The 21,435-nt window shown below is 39.4% G+C and overlaps 1 protein-coding gene across 3 annotated transcripts in view; it reads left to right on the top strand.

The window, feature by feature from the left end:
* nid2a (nidogen 2a (osteonidogen)) overlaps positions 1-21,435 on the top strand; it is a 61,323-nt gene that overhangs the window by 25,382 nt on the left and 14,506 nt on the right. For 2 of the 3 annotated variants that reach the window (XM_088331458.1, XM_088331456.1), the window contains exons 9-54: positions 1,093-1,132; positions 1,209-1,318; positions 1,401-1,534; positions 1,645-1,756; positions 2,150-2,350; positions 2,435-2,665; positions 6,836-6,982; positions 8,603-8,731; positions 9,761-9,883; positions 10,183-10,304; positions 10,391-10,496; positions 10,590-10,732; positions 10,794-10,899; positions 11,002-11,129; positions 11,223-11,328; positions 12,074-12,207; positions 12,279-12,384; positions 12,468-12,592; positions 12,659-12,764; positions 12,851-12,975; positions 13,050-13,155; positions 13,245-13,369; positions 13,449-13,554; positions 13,639-13,763; positions 13,840-13,945; positions 14,032-14,156; positions 14,233-14,338; positions 14,424-14,548; positions 14,622-14,727; positions 14,818-14,942; positions 15,015-15,120; positions 15,211-15,335; positions 15,415-15,520; positions 15,593-15,717; positions 15,795-15,900; positions 15,977-16,101; positions 16,465-16,570; positions 16,661-16,782; positions 17,022-17,127; positions 17,218-17,345; positions 17,490-17,595; positions 19,265-19,394; positions 19,532-19,632; positions 19,716-19,888; positions 19,975-20,104; positions 20,196-20,367. In XM_088331458.1, the coding sequence (XP_088187584.1) occupies positions 1,093-1,132; positions 1,209-1,318; positions 1,401-1,534; positions 1,645-1,756; positions 2,150-2,350; positions 2,435-2,665; positions 6,836-6,982; positions 8,603-8,731; positions 9,761-9,883; positions 10,183-10,304; positions 10,391-10,496; positions 10,590-10,732; positions 10,794-10,899; positions 11,002-11,129; positions 11,223-11,328; positions 12,074-12,207; positions 12,279-12,384; positions 12,468-12,592; positions 12,659-12,764; positions 12,851-12,975; positions 13,050-13,155; positions 13,245-13,369; positions 13,449-13,554; positions 13,639-13,763; positions 13,840-13,945; positions 14,032-14,156; positions 14,233-14,338; positions 14,424-14,548; positions 14,622-14,727; positions 14,818-14,942; positions 15,015-15,120; positions 15,211-15,335; positions 15,415-15,520; positions 15,593-15,717; positions 15,795-15,900; positions 15,977-16,101; positions 16,465-16,570; positions 16,661-16,782; positions 17,022-17,127; positions 17,218-17,345; positions 17,490-17,595; positions 19,265-19,394; positions 19,532-19,632; positions 19,716-19,888; positions 19,975-20,104; positions 20,196-20,367 (5,656 nt within the window). The remainder of the gene's footprint in view (positions 1-1,092; positions 1,133-1,208; positions 1,319-1,400; positions 1,535-1,644; positions 1,757-2,149; positions 2,351-2,434; positions 2,666-6,835; positions 6,983-8,602; positions 8,732-9,760; positions 9,884-10,182; positions 10,305-10,390; positions 10,497-10,589; positions 10,733-10,793; positions 10,900-11,001; positions 11,130-11,222; positions 11,329-12,073; positions 12,208-12,278; positions 12,385-12,467; positions 12,593-12,658; positions 12,765-12,850; positions 12,976-13,049; positions 13,156-13,244; positions 13,370-13,448; positions 13,555-13,638; positions 13,764-13,839; positions 13,946-14,031; positions 14,157-14,232; positions 14,339-14,423; positions 14,549-14,621; positions 14,728-14,817; positions 14,943-15,014; positions 15,121-15,210; positions 15,336-15,414; positions 15,521-15,592; positions 15,718-15,794; positions 15,901-15,976; positions 16,102-16,464; positions 16,571-16,660; positions 16,783-17,021; positions 17,128-17,217; positions 17,346-17,489; positions 17,596-19,264; positions 19,395-19,531; positions 19,633-19,715; positions 19,889-19,974; positions 20,105-20,195; positions 20,368-21,435) is intronic. The other variant, XM_088331457.1, reaches the window with a different exon arrangement.

Genomic DNA, 21,435 nt, shown 5'->3' with positions numbered 1-21,435 from the left:
ACGATGCGTCTAGGACGCAGGGACACGGGCAAACGAGAACACTGAGGTTAGCTGAAAGGAAGTGGAGGGGAACAATACCCAAGTCTAAGCTGTTGTGTTCTTGTTTCTTTCGTGTCTATTGGCATACAATTATGTATAACACAATTTAATAGCAACAGTTGTAATATTTCTACATTTATTTTGAAAAGTGACAAATGTTTTTGAATTTTTACTTTAATATGAATAAAAATAGTGAAATTAATCATGAATTTATTTGAAAAAAAAACATGGCATTGTCAAGACCAGGACAGAGACAGGACCCACTTGCGTACGTTTCTCTCAGTTTTATTGGGAAGAAGGGAAAGGGTTGTGATCGCTGGTTGTAGGGAGCAGGTTGCTCTAAATGCGGAAGTGGTACTTCCGTGGCGAGCGATGGCGGTGTCGGGAGCGGAAAAAACAGGTCAGTAGCCGGGACAGCAGAGCAAAAAATGTGGTCGAGATCAGAAAATGGCCGAGAAACAGACGGGAGCCAAAACAGGAGTGAGTCCGGGTTGAAAAGTTTGCCTAGCGTAAACTGAGGTTCGCAGACAGATTGACAACAGGTGACAGAAAGACGAGGGTTTAAATAGTGACAGGGAGCCAATCAGATTCCGAGGCAGTTGGCGCCAAATGAGCGGGCCCAGGTGCCTCAGTAATTATGACTGGCATGGCATTGTATGGTATTGTTATACTATAAGTGTACTGTTAAAGAATTTCGTAGAATGCAAGTCATGTTGACTGAAATATTATGACTACAAATTAAAGTACTTTTATGTGTTACATTGCTAGTTTTTTGTTCCAGCATTTAACAATTAACATTTAAAGATTTTTCTCTTTGAAATGAGAGTCATGCTGTGGGTGGAGGCATTGCCACGACTGCGCTGTGTTGCATACTGCACATGCGTACAACACGCCTGGATGCGTGCCAGCTTGTGTTTTTCAAAAATGTTTTCCCATCCTCTTTTCTGCATACAGTACTCTTTTTTATTTACCTAAAGTTGAGCATTTGTGGAAGTCTTTATTGAATGGAATACGTTACAGATGCTACATTTCTGTTTTGTGTCCGTTTCTCAGTGATTCATTACACCACTGAGAATAAGGAGACATGTGCGAGGTATGTTTCCGTTACAAACCATTTATTTATATGGCATGTTCTTACAGTCTGAGTAATATATTTGTGTCTCTTGCAGGTTCCAGCAGCAGTGCTCTCAGAATGCGTTTTGCGCAGACTACGCTACGGGCTTCTGTTGTCACTGTCAAGCCGGCTTTTACGGAAACGGCCGCCATTGCCTGCCCGAGGGTTGGTCGTCAGCTCCTACTGTGCTGTTATATTTTAACATTCTCTGAAACATGCTGAGAATGATATTGTTTTTTGTCTTCAGCGGCACCCCAGCGCGTCAGTGGCAAGCTGAGTGGAACAGTAACCGTGGGTTTGACCCCTGTGGATCTGAACAGCATTGACCTGCATGCTTACATTGTGGTGGGAGACGGGAGGGCTTACACAGCTGTTAGCGAGGTAGGAACATTTCCTAGTCGCATTTCATAACACTTAAAAACTAGTGAAAGATAATTTATATGTACTAATTCATCCCCTGGATGCTGTGGTGGCCTGATGCGGTTGGATAGATTCCTGAGCCATTGGGTTGGGCCTTGATGCCAGCTGCACCAATTGGAGAACTGTTTGGGTGGTTGTTTGCTCTGGAGTTGCCCAACAGCCAATTAGGATTCAAAACAACAGGTAGACAACTTATCACTATGAGGCTACACTTTACTTTGTTAAGCTCTAGGCAGGGCTCTAAGCTTTGACCAATTTTTCCGTTAATGCCTCAAATGCATTATGCTAGATAATTAATATTTTTTAAACGCGCGACCTACAAATTTGCTGTCACCTCCGCTGGCTCTCCTGTACAGCCACAAAGAGTGACCAAATCCACAATACTGGGAAAAAGTTTGGGCAGACTCTGAAAACTTGGTATAATTTTTTTTAAGACACAGTGATAGAAAAACTGAGTAATCATAAGTGTTATTCTACCATTTGGAAGTGTCTATTGTTTGTTGAAAACGGTTCCTGTCCACAAAATGATACAGCTCATTATTAATTATGCTCTAAATTAATGTTTGTTGTCAATAGGAGCTGAGTTTACCCGTTTGGCCGAACTTCTCTTTTACCCTGGCAACCAGCGGCTGTCAATCCGTCAGACAGGACGCGGTCTCGATGAGAACAACCACTTCACTGTGGACACTGTGCTCTCCGGAAGTGTACCTTTCTTACCTCCGGTTTCAGAAGTGACCATGGAGCCTTTCAAGGAGACATACCATTACTACCCATCACGTAACCAAAACAACCATGAACATTAGCAAACACTGAGATGTACCACTTGCCTAAATGCACCAATTATGTTTTGTTTTTATCCAGTTGTCACTTCAAGCTCTGTGAGGGAGTTTACCGTGGTCTCACCCGACCGAGGATCGGAATCCTACTCGTTTCAGCTGAAACAGAACATCACCTACCGTGACTGTCGACACGACAACCGGGCTCAGCCTGCAGAGACCCTACAGATCACCATGGAGAGAGTGTTCGTGATGTACGTAAAGGAGGAGCGGATTTTGAGATACGCCATCACAAACAAGATCAGTCCAGTAGGAGGTCTGTGAACTTAAAAGAAATATATGAATTGTACCCACACATGTGCGCCCATCAAAGCCAAATTCATAGCTTTCAGCAGCACTTCAAGGGCAGACACTCGTACACCATTTTCACATTTGCAATTGTTTCGTTCTTTGACTCGATTGTTGTCATCATTTTCCACTTTTCCTTCCCCTTATAACTGACTTTCCCCAGACCCATTATTATGGTGAGAAAAAGTAAATAAATCCAACAAAATCACAATAAAATTAGATGTGGTCCCTCTCAAATTCGCAGATTAACTGAACAGGTGGAAGAGATTGAGCTGTTAAGGAGTGTAATAGACTTATTTTTGTTTCTTATTTTTCTTATTTTGCCAAAGCAAAGGCCCAGGAACTACTGAAAACGGATCCGCAGCCCACTTTTGGATCCAGACCCACCAGTTGAGAAACACTGAACTAGTGCAGAGGCCCGCTACACTTATGTCTTTTTTTCTTTCAAAAACATCTGCAAAGTTTAATGTTCACAAGTTTATGGTTAAGCTAAGAGTTAAGTCTTTATTTAATTGTAAGAGATGAATGTCAAAAGTTGTCAAAATCTGTATTGGATTTTGCCAGAACAAGTCAGGTTCTTTTATTTCCTGCAAATCTTTTTTAAATAACTCAATATATTCTTAGAATAAAATCAGACAGGTTTCAAACAGATGGTAAGAACATCTCATCTATTTTCTCACGTTGGTTATAAAGTTTATGAAGAAACACTAGCACAGGCTGAAAATTACACACACACACACACATACACGTGCACATACACACGTCTATACACCCTGCGCACAGCTGGAAGAGCTTTTTGGGATCAGGGGTTTTGTAAACATGGGCTAAGTGCTGTATGTGTGTGCATCTGCGTGCATGTGCATCACTATGTGTGTGCAGAGCTGCACACAGATTTTAAGGATGGGAGTGGGTTGCCTGGCAGAATACCTCTTCTGTGATGTCATGGGAATCACTTGACAGACTTGAATAGTACGCAATAGAGCACTACCCTCCTCCAAGGCCAAGCACTAGTAATTTGGATGAATGCCAAATTATACACTCATACTGTTCAATCTGAAATGATTTTGGGGGGTTAAGGGAATGCACTGCGAATATAACAAAATTACACAATCAAATAAACTAAATAATAAGAAAAATAATTCAAGTAGCGTAGGGCTGCAATAACGAAGCGATAAAATTGATTTTTTTAAAGCGTTAAATTCCATCATCGATTCTTTGTGTCGCGCGACATATGCAGCACTTAGCATGTTAGTTCAATGCAAATAAGCGAGTGCATTGAATTTCCTCTTGATCCGGCGACAAACTTGTAGTAGCACTTTGTTTTTTTTGATGCACAAGGTTCTCCTGATTTGAATCCCAATTTATTAGATAGCCTTTTTCTGAAACCTAAATGCATTTCAAACTGCTGTTTAAAAACATTAAATGTACAATAAGTTGACATCCAACGCACGTTATTAAATAAAATTGTTTCACATTTTTGGAGGTGTATAGCATACATTTGTATGTATTTTGGCCTATTGTTAGGCTTTTTGACAAACTTGATTTTTTTTAATCGTTTTATATTATAGGATATTCTGTTGTGTGCAATTTTTTGTATCTATCCAAAATTCGAGAAAAGGAAACATTCAAAATGTGTTTTTAAAAATCACATTTATCGATTAATCAAAAAAAAAATTCACTGATTCATAATTGTCAGTTTTAGCCCTAAAATACATAAAATGTTCATTTTTCAAATGCACAGTGTCTGTACTCTGTAAAAAATAATGTAAATATGTTGCCAAGCAATGTGAATGAAAATGTAGTTGTGAAAGTGTTTTTTGGAATTAGTTAAACCAGGGAGGGGTGATGTATATTACAGATAGAAAATCATTATTTGCATTCCTCTTTTCTATCATGAGACCCAACCAGCTGCAGCACATCTATCTTTGTTATTATTATTATTATTATTATTATAACTACTGTATGTATGTCAGATGAATTATTGGTTAAAAACTTGAATGTGGTTGCACATTTACATTAAAAAGGAATTCTGTCACTTTTGTGAACCTAGAATTAAGAATCTTTGATTGACTGATTTGTCATACATGTGTTTCAATTTGTTTACTGTTTTCTTTGCTCTACTCCCTCAGTCATCATACAATATGTGTAATACAAATATGATAAAAAAATTAGCACAAAACAAAAGTCCGAATTTACTATACAAGGTCTGTAATGATCCTTCCCATGTCTCCTTTTTTTGTCTGACCAAATTTACGTAACCCTCTCGTGTGCACAAATGGAACGCCCCTTGATTAGAGGCAAACATCAAGCGCTTGCCGCAGGCAATGGAAGCAATCTGGACTAAAAATCATTGTCTGTGTGCAGGGGATTTTCTGTCTGTGTACCAACTACACCTGATACACATTATTTAGTGAATGCTGATTATCGTCGTTACATGTGGAAATGTTATTGTACTCTAACGCAATTTCTTTGAAAGAGTGGTACATGTGAAAACCACTGTGAGGTGGAGTTGAAACTTATTAAATGTTTGAGTTAAATTCAATTTAATCTTGTTAGAATTTTTTTAAAGTGCACCTTTACCTACTATTGTTTTAATAGATTTTAACTGAATAGTAGTTAAGTTCATAAAATAATTCCAATACCCAAACATAAGCTTAAATACTGGTAAGCAGTATAACAGATGACCTACATTAAAATATTCGTCTTTAATTTGTATGATAGATATAAGCTATGTATTATTTTTAACCCTTTTGTTTTCGAAATGTTGAACATCTGGAACATCTGCTTAAACCAATGTGCGAATCGGAAATAGAAAACATTTTGTTTCGTAACAAATGGTCAATGTGAGGTCATGGTAGAGGGAACCTTTCGCACACATCCGCACATTTATCAAGCTGTGTGAGTGTGTGCATGTGAAAGTGTGTATTTGTGTGTGCCGTGTATTAGTGCGTCTAACTTTTACCATGTGCTGAATATTGAGAACACGAAGGAAGTCACTTCTTAAAGAAAGCCAGCCTGTGGCAATTGGTTTGACGTGTTTACTTAGCCTAGTTACTGTAATTATTCTAAGAACTTAATACTAATAATACAAAGTTTGACTCAATGTGAATTTTCCTGTGCAAAATGTTTTCATTCATGATCATTTTTCTGAAATACGCACAGTTTTTGATTGTCCAAATGTTTTTCTGTTTAATAAGATGTCATTCTTTAAAGTTGAATCTCGTGAACATAATTTCGAACAGATAATAAAACAACAAAATGTGCAAGCAATGCATTGATAGGATAAGCCTTTCTTATCTCGGGACATTGTATTTTACTTAGCACTCCTAGCGGTTAAAAAAAAAACAAATCATGAAAAAAAACTATATTGATTCAAATAATAAGCAAAGATACTTCATAAAAATGTGCATTTTTAAAATACCCGTAGGTTCATTTAGAATAACATGAGACTCACTTAGAGGGAGCTGACATGATTTTCCGCGATCTTTCTGCAATGGTTACCTCCCCCAAAAAAAAAAAAAAAACTTGTTATAGGCTGGGCAAAAACATGAGAAGAATTCATAAGCGGTTTGGTCACTTTAAGTTTCCGTAGTTTGTATTTTTCCTTTGTATTACTTGTTTTTGGTTGCACTACATAATAAAGTAACATCTAGTGATCAAATAGTACAGTGTCCCTTGAAAGGTACATTGTGTAATCAACCCCTAGATAGCACTGGATTGTCTAATGCAAACAAAAACCAGTGCCAAATGAGAACAACGTAGCAGCAAGATGCCAGACAAACATGGCCACAACTACTAAGTATCAATTCCACTATTTTAAAGAAAAATATACATTTTCCAAAGTTCATGTATTATGCAAATCATTTTTTTTACTGAATGAGATTTTATACCACTAGGAGGCACTAAATATTACACACTGTCTCTTTAAGAAAGCCCCTCAAACTTCACAAGTTGAAGGACAAAAAAAGTCGGTATTCAACTTATTCACAAAAACATTTTGTTACAGTTCACATAAAAAAATAATTATTGACATGCAGTTGTTGAGCCATTAAACACATAGTTGTACAACTCTAAGGTAAAAGGAAAATAATAGTATTTAGTAATTTTTTAAAAATGTTTTTGCTTCGCTTGTCTTTAGCAGGTTTAACGGGACCAGAATTGGTTAACCCATGTTATGATGGAAGCCATGACTGTGACACAACTGCCCAATGCATCCCGAAGGAAGACAAAGCTTTCCAGTGCCGATGCGGAACTGGTTTCCGAGGGGATGGACGCAATTGCAATGGTAATTGAACTTGTCCCTTTTTTGACCCGGCATGCACTCTTTATGGAAAATGATTTGAAAGGTTTACAAATGTGTACATAACCTTTACACTATATATATATACCGGAGCCATATCCCCCTAGTGGGGGGTGGCTAAAGTCATTCCTGACTCTTTTTGGGAGATTGATACAGCGGAGGGGATTCCCAGCCCCCTCGCTCAACCCAACTGATGTGTTGGGAGTCATTAGGTGACCAAACCCCCCCAATTAGAACCCCTAATGCCGAGCGCCGAGCAGGGAGGCAATTGGTACCAATGTTGTAAGTCTTAGGTATGACTCGGTCGAGGCTTGAACCACAACCTCCCAGTCTCGGGGCGGGCGCCCTTACTCCCAAGGCCACCGAAAAATGATTTGAAAGGGTTACAAATGAGTACATAACCTTTACAATGTATACCCAAATGAATACGCTGGCATAAAGATGGGAATTATTGATTGAACCAGTTTTTCTTCAATAAAAGTAGAAAAGTAACATTTTGAAAATACAGATGGATATTTGGGAGCATAAAAGCATTTTAGACTGCCTGTGGAGAATATCCTCCCAGGTTCTTACCAATGTGATATTAAGAATTACATGTTTTATCGTTATTGTCATGTCTTAAAATTAGAAGACGCAAACAAGGATGGTTTGTATTCCATTTCTGCAGTTCATTCACCTTGTGGTAGCTTTATTCCTGTTTGATTATAATGAGAAACACTTTGGTCAATGTGGCAGTTATAACTGTCATAAATCAGTCATATGAGTAAATATTTTAGGACTCCCCAAACAAAAGTTATGACTTTTTTTGTTCAATTCAGCCAAGTACAGCATTTTGAACTACAGATCATGACTCCTTATGCTACTGGGCAAATTAATCACGTGACAATGAATAGCTGTGAAAGGGACAATTTTTTTCTACTCTTTTTTTGTATAAAACAGATTGTTATTAGATTGGGATATTTGTTGTACCGCGAAGTTCATACTGATTTGTTTATCTTATTGTGTTATTTGATGGATATTGTTACATTCCTATTTTATTAATGTGTATTTTTACATCATTTTTTTAAATATAAAAAATTGGAGGTACAAATTAAGAAGGCGACATTTATTCTTTAAATGTCAGAGTATGAAAATAAATATAAACTTGTCCATACAGTTACGTCAGAATCAAATATTTTCACTCCTGACTATTCACCACATCAAACAAACTATGCACAAAGACAGACAGTTCAAGGTGCAGTCTTGTCGACATCTGTCCACTCATTGTGCATGGAAGGAATCATCACTCCCTGTTCTGCTCCTTGTCTGCCCCAACCTCCTTGTGTTTAATGATCTAATTAACAGGGACTTGCATTGCTTTAAGCTTGTTCATGGCCTGTCATTAGCTCAGTATTATCTCCATGTCTCCTGCTGACAGCTCTAAGAAAGCCCCAGGCTGCACCTCGGTTCCCATGGCCGGGCCTCAGTGTCTTTCCATGACCGCATAATAACAACGTTCTGTACAGTACTGAGAATGAGGCCTTGGGTCCAGGTGTTTGCACTCACATATGGACAGGCATGTTCTTCTGTTGACATTTTTCTGTCTCTATTTTGCTCTTTGATAAGATGTCGACGAGTGTGCAGAAGGCTTGTCCACATGTGGTGCTCATTCACAGTGCGTCAACCTACCTGGTAGTCATCGCTGTCAATGCCAGAAAGGCTACGAATTTGGCTTTGATGGGCGCACATGTGTGGGTAAGTTGTCGTAGAGAACTTGTTAGATATGTTGAAGACTAGGACACACAACACACTAGAGGTTAAATCAGGCCTAAAAAAACCCAGCCCGACACCACCCAGCCTGCGGGTATAAACGCTCGATCCAGCTCAAACCCAACCAATCAATTCGATCTAAGGGACCTGGCCCGAAGAAAATTCGAAGCTGCACTTCTGCGCTGAAGTGCGCGCTTCTGCTAAAGTATCCTCGGTGCCAAAGTGCACCACCGAGGTGCAGCTTCGAGGTTCGGTCCTTAAATCGAGTGTGCACTTAGGTGGAAAAAGTTGAGTAAATGTTTGAGTAAAAGTAATTGCATCGAGCAGCGTGCATGCTGTGCAATCATCCATGAAGTAAAAATAATATCAAATAAATTTACCGGCAAGAGAGAAGCTCCGGCCAGGCCGAAGATCTTACCTCTACAACACAGGCAAATAATTATACTTTACTACATCAATACTTTGGTGTGACTCTGGAATCTAATGACATTTAAAATTAGCACAATACATAGAGATATTTAATTGGGAATTCTTGTATTATTTTTATTTTAAATTACCTCTAAAAATTCAGCTATTCTTAGATACATTTTTTTGGGGTTAGGCTTAGGGTGTTTTATATGATCAAAATTACAAAGACCAGACAATCCGGTTCGTTGGGGGACAGCACTGTGATGATCACAAAATGATGCAATTAAATAAACCAAATCATGAGAAAGAAATAATGCACATATGAATTATTCAAATTCTCAGTTTCTGTGTCATCTGCATGAAAATATGTTGCAAAACAATAACGATGACAATGTAGCTGTGAAAGATTTGCATTCCTCTTTTCCTCCATTTTCATACATGTGTTTGCCAATAGTTTGTTATTGTTATTATTATTACTTATTTCAATTAATCAGAGCTTTGTATGCTGTACAGTATAACCAGAGAAATTAGACATGACATTTAAGCAATGTGACATATTTTTCAATTTGTTAGCATTCATTATAATTCCTCTACTTATGTCTTCAGACATTGATGAATGTAGGTCTTCTCCTTGCCATGTCAATGCACGATGCACCAACAGCCTTGGTTCCTTCCTCTGTCAGTGTCAAAATGGGTATCATGGTGATGGTTCCATCTGCTCCCAACAAGGTGAGTGATCTTGACATAAGTTTCTCTGCAATTATGGCATTTACATGTAGACTATGGCAATAAAAGACCCAGTGCCAAACAACTAATAAATTGAATTGCAAATATTTTTAACCAACATTCAATGTAATTCATTCGTGTTAAAATTGAACGTATATCACTTTAGTCAAAACATACCGTAGCATGTTGAAGAAAGTCTATTCATTTTACTAGATAGCCTTACGCAAGCAGTACCTTGACTTAAACAGTGTAGAGTCATTGCAAAAAAAAATCCGTTATAAAACATTTGTACTTCTCTTTAGGGCAGACAGATGATAATAAAAGTCAGTGTGAGCAGCACAGAGACAGTCTTCAGAGCGGGCAGTCACATGTTGGAGCTTTTATCCCCCAGTGTGACTCTGATGGACAATACAGGCCACTACAGGTGGGCACAGAGAGACAGAAAATAAAAGACTGCTAAATAAAAAGTTTGAAGAAGAAAAGTTTAAAAGGTTTATGACCTATTAACAGTGCCATGGGTCCAGTGGACATTGTTGGTGTGTGGACAATAAGGGACAAGAAAGAGCAGGAACAAGGACTGCTCCTGGTATGACACCAACAGACTGTGATAGATATGGTGAGGAATGCATTTCAGCACCTTGGGCATCCTCCATCCATAAAAAAGGAACCGCTTTGGAACATTATCTTAATGTATTTTATTTGCGTCCAGACAAACCAGAGGAACCAAAACAACCTAAAACCCAATGTGAACGTCATAGAGACAATGTACAGTCCACAAGCCCTGAGGGTCATCCTATAGTGGGAGCATTCATACCTCAGTGTGATGAAAACGGACAGTACACTTCTCAACAGGTAAGCACTTTTTTTAAAGTGTTTGTCATGTTTACCATGTTATGTTTTTTTATGTTATCAGTGCCATGGTTCTACTGGTCATTGCTGGTGTGTTGACAGCCAGGGAGAGGAGAGACATGGAACAAGAACTTCACCTGGAACACCTCACATTGATTGTGAAAGATTGGGTATGGATTTAAGTTTCTGACCAAACATGTTTCATTGTCTGGATGTTTTGTAGATGTTACTGTATGTGCATTGCAATCCTAAAATGAATTTAATCTCGTCAGACGACCGCCCTAAAACCCACTGTGAGCACCACAGAGACAGCGTGCAGACTACTAGTTCAGAAGGTTATCCACTTGTAGGAACTTTTGTGCCACAGTGTGATGCTAATGGACATTACAGAGCACAGCAGGTTAGAAGAGATCAAACAACTATTAAAATTCTATTTTAACGTGATTTCATCATATCACTTAATTGTAAAATTAATGTCACCCATATTTCACAGTGTCATGATTCTACTGGGCATTGTTGGTGTGTGGACAGCCAGGGACAAGAAAGACCCGGAACCAGGACTAGGCCTGGTGCGCCACCCACAGATTGTGCGAAACCAGGTGAAGGAACAAAAATATCAGAGAAGATAGAATAGAAGAGAATAGAATTTACTTTTATTGTCATTCTTTGTAACCATGCACACAGAACGAAATGTCGACACACCTGACACTTACAGTTAAAATGTAGCAAGCCGATGCAGCCGCAGCCAAACAGGGCGCCGCCATTTTAGACCCAACTGCTGTGTTGGGAGTCATTAGGTGACCAAACCCCCCAATTCCAACCCTTAATGCCGAGCGCCAAGCAGGGAGGCAATGAATACCAATGTTGTAAGTTTCTAGGTATGACTCGGCCGAAGCTTGAACCAGCGACCTCCCAGTCTCGGAGCGGGCGCCCTACCATCTAGGCTACCGAGCTGAAGATGAACTTCTTCCACAAGATTGACTTCTTCCTTTAATCAGAATCAGAACTACAAAAGCAAATGTGTTTAATGTCTCAAGGCTTTTCATGTCAAACAACCTCATTCAACACGAATCAACTAGTGGTGCTGTGTGCTATGGTATTCCTTCATTTATTGATTTTCAACCACTGATCAACCACTTATCCTTTTGATGGTCACTTGGTGCTATTAACAAACAGATGACTGTGTGTTTAATTTTTCGGGTTGTTTAGTTTTTATCTAGCTGTTACGTAAGTACAAAGCAAATTAAGCAGATGATTCATGATTTTTACAAGGATTTTAAGCAAACTTTTACAAAATATCCCCATTGTTTGTAAACAACATTTTAATGTGTCTTTCTCATACAGAAAAAACAGATCGGACAAAAACCCACTGTGAACATTACAGGGACAGTGTACAGACCAGCAGTCCTGATGGTTACCCTCTTGTTGGGGCATTTGTGCCTCTGTGTGATGCAAATGGACATTATACTCCGCAACAGGTAAATATTAGAGAGGCATGGGTTTTACTGTATATTCTTTGATTATGCTAAGACCAAAAGTTTTATGTTAGTGCCACGGGTCTACTGGACATTGCTGGTGTGTAGACAGCCAAGGACAAGAAAGACCTGGCACTAGAACCTCTCCTGGTGCCACACCCATCATCTGTGACAAACCAGGTGCCAATGCTATATAATTTTAAATTTCACAAAGACACATTTTTTCATTCATAACATATCAAACTTTGCATTCAATTTCCCAGGACAACCAAAAAGCCAGTGTGAGCAACACAGAGACAATGTACAGACTATCAGTCCAGAGGGTTATCCACGCATTGGAGCCTTTGTGCCTCAATGTGACTCCAATGGACATTATGTACCGCTACAGGTATCATCCTAATATTCTCAACTGTATATACGTTATGAGTATTTTTAATTCAAATGTAATTTTTAGTGTCACAGCTCTACTGGACATTGTTGGTGTGTAGACAGCCAGGGACAAGAAAGATCCGGTACGAGAACTCCTCCTGGCACAACACCCACCGACTGTGACAAAGCAGGTGCAAAAAACAAATATTCTCTAAGGTCCATTAATATGTACTTAAATGCTGATTTCCCAAATGTTTGATTGTAATATAAATACCAGAACGACTTAAAAGCCATTGTGAGCAGCACAGAGACAGTGTGCAGACTACCAGTCCAGAGGGTTATCCACTCCTGGGAGCATTTGTACCTGAGTGTGATGCTGACGGACAATACACTCCTCAACAGGTAAATTATAGAAGGTTTGAAGAATTAATTTGCACATCACCACAAAAAACAACACTACATAATGTGTATTTCAGTGTCACGGTTCTAGTGGACATTGTTGGTGTGTAGACAACAAGGGAGAAGAAAGGCCTGGTACTAGAACAGCTCCTGGTACAACACGTGTTGACTGTGAGAAACCAGGTGCTAAATCAAATGTTTCTGGTGTTAATGCTTTGTGATTATGATGTATGTTTTTGGATTAAGGAACAAATTTGTAATGTAATTTCTAGAGCGACCTAAAAGTCACTGTGAATTGCATAGAGACAGTATACAGACCACCAGTCCAGAGGGTTATCCATTAGTCGGGGCTTTTGCACCTCAATGTGATGCTAATGGACACTACAATCCTCAGCAGGTGCAATTCGAGACAAGGCATTTGCCATTATTATTGTTTGTTTGTCATCAATTGTACTAAAATGAAATTTATATTCTAGTGTCACGGCTCTAGTGGACATTGTTGGTGTGTGGATAGCCAAGGAAATGAAAGATCTGGAACAAGAACTCCTCCTGGTGAAACACGCTTTGATTGTGATAAACCAGGTGCTAAAGTTCAGCCTTCCTTTGTCTTTACAGTCTGATAACCCGTTCATGTTTTCATTTAGTTTAACTCGCTGTCATTTGTAGAACGGCCTAAAAGCCACTGCGAGCAACACAAAGACAGTATTCAAACAACCAGTCCTGAGGGTTATCCTATATTGGGAGTATTTGTACCTCAGTGTGATGCTAATGGTCAATACACTCCACAGCAGGTACAATTCTAGGTAGTTTGTGGCATTGTATCCCCTGTGTATATTTAACCTGACTAAAACAAATCATGTAATTAAGTGTCACAGTTCTAGTGGACATTGTTGGTGTGTGGATAGCCAGGGACAAGAAAGATCTGGTACAAGAACTTCTCCTGGCACAACACCCATTGACTGTAACATACAAGGTGCCAAAGTTTAACATTTCATTGTCTCTTTAACCTTAAGTCTTGTTCAATTCAATTTTATTACAACTTTACAATATATTTTGTAGGACGTCCAAAGACCAACTGTGAGCAGCACCGAGACAGTATCCAGTCCACCAGTCCTGAGGGTTATCCCCTATTGGGAGCTTTTGTACCTCAGTGTGATAATAATGGTCAATACACTCCACAACAGGTACAATTCTAGGTAGTTTGTGGCATTGTATCCCCTGTATACATTTAATCTGACTAAAACAAATTATGTAATTTAGTGCCACAGTTCCAGTGGACATTGTTGGTGCGTAGATCGTCAGGGCCAAGAAAGATCTGGTACAAGAACTCCCCCTGGCACAACACCCATCGACTGCAACAAACCAGGTGCAAAATATTAACCTTTTTGTTTCCCTATCCTTAAGAATTGTATCCATTCAACTTTAATACAACTTTACAATATATTTTGTAGAACGTCCAATGACCCACTGTGAGGAGCACAGAGACAGTATTCAGACCACTAGTCCAGAGGACTATCCTATATTGGGAGCCTTTGTTCCTCAGTGTGATGCTAATGGACAGTACACACCTCAGCAGGTACAATTCTCAAATAGTTCAGTTCATTGGGTACTCTAAAATTAATCTGACTAAAATGAATTGTGCATTCTAGTGCCATGGTTCTAGTGGACATTGTTGGTGTGTGGATAACCAAGGACAAGAAAAATCTGGTACGAGAACTCCTCCTGGTGTAACGCCGATCGACTGCGACAAACCAGGTGCCAATGTTTAACTGCACTTTCTTTACACTATGTGATGTCAATCTTGAATTTGCTCTTTTAAATACAACCTTGCAACATAATTTGTAGAACGCCCTAAAACCCACTGTGAGCTGCATCGAGACAGGACTCAGACCACTAGTCCAGAGGGTTATCCCATATTGGGAGCCTTTGGACCTCAGTGTGATGCTAATGGACATTACACTGCTCAGCAGGTACGATTCTGAAATCCAGTTTAGTTCCTTGTTTTGTAAACACATCTGACTAAAATCATGTATGCATTCTAGTGTCATGGTTCTAGTGGACATTGTTGGTGTGTGGATAACCAAGGACAAGAAAGACCTGGTACAAGAACTCCTCCTGGTGTAACACCAATCAACTGCAACACATCAGGTGGCTAAGTTTAACTTTGCAATCCTTTACATTATTCAGAAACAATCTTAAAAGTTAATTTTAAGTATAACCTTGCAATATAATTTATAGGACGTCCAAAGAGCCATTGTGAGCAGCACAGAGACAGGATTCAGACCACTAGTTCAGAAGGTTATCCAGTTGTGGGAGTCTTTGTACCTCAATGTGACGTTAACGGACATTACACTGCTCAGCAGGTACCCATCTGGATGGTTTTACTTATTGTGTGTTTTGTACTGTAGAATCAATTTGACTAACTTGCATATTACATTCTAGTGTCATGGTTCCAGTGGACATTGTTGGTGTGTGGATAATCAAGGACAAGAAAGAGCTGGAACGAGAACTCCCCCTGGTGTAACACCCATTGACTGCGACAAACCAGGTGCCAGTTTAACCTTCCATTGTCTTCGAAAACTGGTGACACATGAACGTTTTTTTACAATGTAATTGATAGATCGTCCTAAAAGCCACTGTGAGCAGCACAGAGACAGTATTCAGGCAACCAGTCCAGAGGGTTATCCATTAGTTGGAGCATTTGTACCTCAATGTGATGCCAATGGACACTATACTCCACAACAGGTACTTTTCAAGACTGATTTATGCATTATTTATTTTTGCACATCATCAATAGGAACAAAATAAATTGTGTATTCTAGTGTCATGGTTCTAGTGGACATTGTTGGTGTGTGGACAGCCAAGGGAAAGAAAGACTTGGTACTAGAACTACTCCAGGTGTAACACCCTTCAATTGTGACAAACCAGGTGCTGAAACAAAATTATACCTAAATCTCTTAGAATATCCTGACAAACCATGTTTTACTTTTAAATTATTTTTTAGAACATCCCAAAACTCACTGTGAGCAGCTTAGAGACAGCGTGCAGGCCACCAGTCCAGAGGGTTATCCCATATTGGGATCCTTTGTACCTCAATGTGATGCCAATGGACAGTACACACCTCAACAGGTAAATGCAAAAGGAGTTTTCTTTAGCCATGTGATGTAAATTTGCAATTATTTCACCTGCATTTCACAAGCCAGCAACCCATTTATAGCTTGTATGTGTCCCTGGTAGAGAAAAACATTTCTCTAATCTTAAACTTTGTACATCGGCATGATCTTTCTATAATATTTCACTTTTTGCCCATAGTGACCAACTGTGTTGTTCTGCGGTGTGTTTTAGTTATTACCCTGCAAAGGAGGAAACCCAAAAAATAGCGATTGCATATTTGTTTAATTACGAAGCCAATTTTTTTACATAAGCTTTGGAATTTACGATACTTAGTATGCATTGAATAAATGTTCACTGGATTAAAATATCGTTTTCCAGTGTCATGGTTCCAGTGGACACTGTTGGTGTGTGGACAGCCAAGGACAAGAACGTCCTGGGACCAGAACATCTCCTGGTGCAACACCTGTTGAATGTGAAAAGCAAGGTCTTAATCACTTTTTAAATGTTTAGGAAAATTAAGCGCTGTATCAAGTAAGATTGCCTTTCAATGTTTTGCATGACTGGCATTTGCTAGAACATCCTAAAAGCCACTGTGAGCACCACAGAGACCGTGCACAGACCAGTCCAGAAGGTTATCCCATATTGGGAGCCTTTGTACCTCAATGTGACGATAGCGGACGATACACTCCTCAACAGGTAAGCACTATTTAAATAATATGTATAATGTTTTTATGAAAGATGAGTGATGAAGCAGATGTTGTAAAAAGAAAGAAAAAATAAAATGTTATATCCATATATATATACATATATATATATGGATGGCATGACTTGAAATGGCTAACAGTACATGGTATTGTTACTGTATGAGTGAAAGCGCTCAAGAGTCAAGTTCTGTGGTAGTATTTGGTCTGTAAAAAATGGCATTACCGTTTCAGTGTCATGGCTCGACTGGACATTGCTGGTGTGTGGACAGCCAAGGACAGGAAATATCTGGAACCAGGACCCCACCTGGCGCAACACCCATCAAATGTGCAAGACTGGGTAAAGCTATTTTGAGACTGTCACTCATTATATGCAGGTAGGAATCTTAATAGCACCCATTCTTTTCGTTTCCTCAACCAAACATTTCAGATGAACGCCCCAAAACTCATTGTGAACACCACCAAGCAAGTGTCAAGACCACTAGTCAAGAAGGTTATCCAATAGTGGGAGTCTTTATACCTCAGTGTGACGCTAATGGCCAGTACACACCACAACAGGTGCATTTAATAGATCTTTTTAAAGCTACAAATCAAGCTAGCTATTATATCCTTCTTAGAATTTTTTAAATCTTTTCTATACAGAATATTTTTCCTATTTCATTACTACTTTTATCATATCAAACCATTATCATTATCATTCAGTGCCATGGTTCCATCGGTCAATGTTGGTGTGTGGACAGCAACGGTCAAGAAAGAGCAGGAACAAGAACTCAAGCTGGTGTTTCCTCTGTAGACTGTGACACTCCAGGTAAACTGAGCCCATCCTCTGTTTATAAATTGCATGCCTTTTTAGGTGCGCTACTCTTTTCCCCAACCCTCATTTACAAGCGCATGTGTAAACACACTTTAGCTAAAAGCAGTACTTGCTGTTAACAACAATCATGACTACCCAAACATATTCATTATTTGTATTGTGGAAAGACTGATGTAGTGTGTCCTTGGGAATCCAATCCAAAACAAAACGTGCCCTTTTCAGATTGAAGAATAGAATAGAATTTACTTTTATTGTCATTCTTTGTAACCATGCACACAGAATGGAATGTCGATACACCTGACCCGTACAGATAAACTGTAGCGAGCCGATGCAGCTGCAGCCAAGCATTGTGCAGCCATTTTAGTCATTAGGTGACCAAACCCCCCAATTCCAACCCTTAATGCCGAGCGCCAAGCAGGGAGGCATTGGGTACAGATGTTATAAGTCTTAGGTATGACTCGGCCGAGGCTTGAACCAGCGACCTCCCAGTCTCGGAGCGGGCGCCCTACCATCTAGGCTACCGAGCTGTGAGGCCTCACATGTGAACAGTTGTTGTCACCTTACTCTCAATCATTGGCTCATGTTTTTTTAAATGTCATATTTACAAACCGGCATCATCATCTTCCTTCACTCTATCTTGAAACATCTGCAGTATTTCACAAAAAACAGCTGCCCCTTCCAATGCTATCTAATAATAGGAGCTATTTGAGGGCTTTCACGAGGTAAACATAACAGCTATAAAGTGTGTATACCGCGAGTTATGTGTGTGTGTGTGTGTGTGTGTGTGTGTGTGTGTGTGTGTGTGTGTGTGTGTGTGTGTGTGTGTGTGTGTGTGTGTGTGTGTGTGTGTGTGTGTGTGTGTGGCTGCAACAGAGGAACACCCAACATGATATATCACAAATTTTGCATATACTGAAGATGGGTCAACTGTAAACTCAAGCAAACAAATCCATGACAATATTTAAAAAGGGGGACTGGAATCTTCTGGTCTGTTGAAGATGACTCATCCTAAATCCAAAAATCTTACCCCCAATAAGCAGGTTAGCGTCTTACATGGCTGCAATACAAGGCCGCTATTGGGAAAGCACACTGTAAAGCGCTTTGGGAAGTCATTGACTTGAAAAGCGCTATATAAATGCAGATCATTTCATTTCTTAGTTTTAAATTTACATGTAGGGTCTCTGGTGATTGGGTACACTAGTGTGTCTGCACACCAAACAATTTGTGACCTGCATGGTTGCGGAATGATTTGCTAGTGGTCACCATTCTCATGCAATAAGAAAGAAATATGATAAATAATATCAATATTTGCCTTGTGACTGGCTGGCAACCAGTTCAAGGTGTCCCCTGCCCACTGCCTGAACATGGCTGGGATTGGCTCCAGCACCCCCACGACCCTACTGAGAACAAGTGGTGAAGATAATGGATGGATGAATGGAACATCAATTTCTGAATAAAAGTCTTATCATCACCACCCATAAAATGTATTGCTCAAGAAGACTTTTGGTTTCAAGAATAAACATTTTCCATAAGTTGCCTCCAACTTTTGACGATCACCATGACCTGGAAGATTTAGAATCTCAGCAGACACCCTGGGACTAAGCCCAAAGAATGTTTATAAAACCAAGCAGGAATGTTTAGTTTTTCGATGTGTCTCTTGCAGTTCAAGTGGCCCCGACTGAGCGTCCTGAGAGTGTGTGTGAGCGATGGAGGACCAGTTTAATGGAACATTATGGTGGGAAACCAGAGCCACAACAGTACTTGCCCCAGTGTGATCTTGATGGACAGTTCAGGTAGTTTGTCATCTGTTGTTGGCAAAAATATTTAAATATACGCAAATCAATATATTGAAAATATTTTTAATGCCTACTCACTTTATCATTCAACTATTTCTTGCCTATTATCTTGAATCTTTCTCTGTCATCTTCAGTCCAGTCCAGTGCTATGGAGATACCACCTATTGCTGGTGTGTTGACCAAGATGGGCGAGAAGTTCCTGGCACCCGGTCGAATGATGTTGTCAAGCCAGCATGTGAGTGTTGAATCATCCCTGCAGAATCTTCCGACAAAACTTACCAATTTATATGCTAATTTCCAACTCCTATTTTGTCGCAGGCCTTCCCTCAGTGGCCCCGCCAATCGTGCGCCCCTACCCCCGTCCGGATATTACCCCTCCCCCGAACACTGATACCACACTGCTGTATGCACAAGGACAGAAAATAGGAGCACTTCCTTTCAATGGGACTAACCTTGATGCAAGCCAGTCTAGGACAGTGCTGACGCTACATGTAATTGCATGGATGGACACTGCAGTGAATGACCTTCCTAACAAATTGGATCTACCTAATGCTTATGTGCATGTTTGTGTGTGCAGGGGTCGATAGTTGTTGGTCTGTCTTATGACTGCAAACAGAACCAGGTCTATTGGACAGATTTGTCAGCGCGGACCATTAATAGAGCTTCAATGGTGCCAGGAGCTGAGCCAGAGATACTCATTAACTCGAGTGGGTGATGATATACATTGTTAAATGGTGTAGATGGGTTTTTTTTTTTTGTTTCTCCGGCTGGAGGTATAAAGATGATATGTTGTACTAGATCTGGTCAGTCCGGAGGGTTTGGCAGTGGATGTCAATCGAAGGCTGATGTTCTGGGTGGACTCCAACCCTGACCTGATCGAAAGAGCAAATTTGGATGGTAGTGATCGAAGGACGCTTTTTGACACCGATTTGGTCAACCCCCGGGCCATCATTGTTGTGTCATCTTCTGGGTAAGGTCCATCTTACTTTGCATTTTGAAATAATGTAACCTTGATTTTTTAAAAATATCCATCCATGCCAAAATCTAATGGTCCCTTCCCGAGGCATTTCTTATTGTTGATTTCGCTTATGTTGTTTAAAACATATCAGCTCCAAGGGGTGTGGAAACCAAAGAACATCAACACGATTGGCCAATAGCGAGAATGATGTAAACAGCGCATAATAGTCAGTATAACCAATAGCCAAAAAAAAACAAACAACCCTGGCATCCTCAGCAAACTTCCTTGCAGGTGTCCTTTAGCAAAAAAAACAAATTATTTACTTATCATTCCACAGAAACAAACACATTTTGATTGTCTCAAAAACAGAATAAAAAATATTAAATGATTTACTTATCAATGTGTTTTCATTATTTTAAACTCATGCCAAATAGGGTTAAATGAACCATGGATCAATATTAAGGATGGCTAATTAAATTGTAATTTTTTTGACCATTTTGCATCGTAAGTTCTAAATCAGATTATTAAACTTGTGAAAATAAATATGTTATCTCACATTGGAATGTAAGGAATGAACTGTGGACTGTACTTTCCAAGCATTTAAAATGAAGGGTTTACCATTCAGGTTTTTGGGCTCCTGAGTACTCGCATACATATTTTCATCTGATACCTTGAGTTTACATTTCAATTAGAATAGTGACAAGTGGGAGAAAATACATGTAGCAGACAGTATTTGTTTTAATACAACAAGAATTAATAACAATTTAAGGCAGGGGTTGGCAAACCAAAATATTGAAAGAGCCACATTGGACCAACAAATAAAGAGCAATTTATTCTGCAGCCGCAAAAAAATAAAGCCCACTATAAGCCTAATAATAGAGGGATTCAACACATGCTAGATTTATCTATATTAGGTATATTAGCCAACTATCAAAATTTGGATGCAGCACATCTTGTGGAGAACGTTGTACCATGTGACTACTCTGTTGTAGGATAGCACCTCAAATGTAACCTTATTACAATATTAATGAATTACATTATGTTTCATTGCTTTGATAAAATTAGAGAAATTAAATAAAC

Source organism: Urocampus carinirostris, chromosome 3 (assembly GCF_059441175.1).
Source record: "Urocampus carinirostris isolate Australia breed hairy pipefish chromosome 3, RoL_Ucar_1.0, whole genome shotgun sequence".
In the NCBI taxonomy this organism is placed as follows: domain Eukaryota; kingdom Metazoa; phylum Chordata; class Actinopteri; order Syngnathiformes; family Syngnathidae; genus Urocampus; species Urocampus carinirostris.
This window is presented reverse-complemented; position numbering and strand designations above follow the sequence as displayed.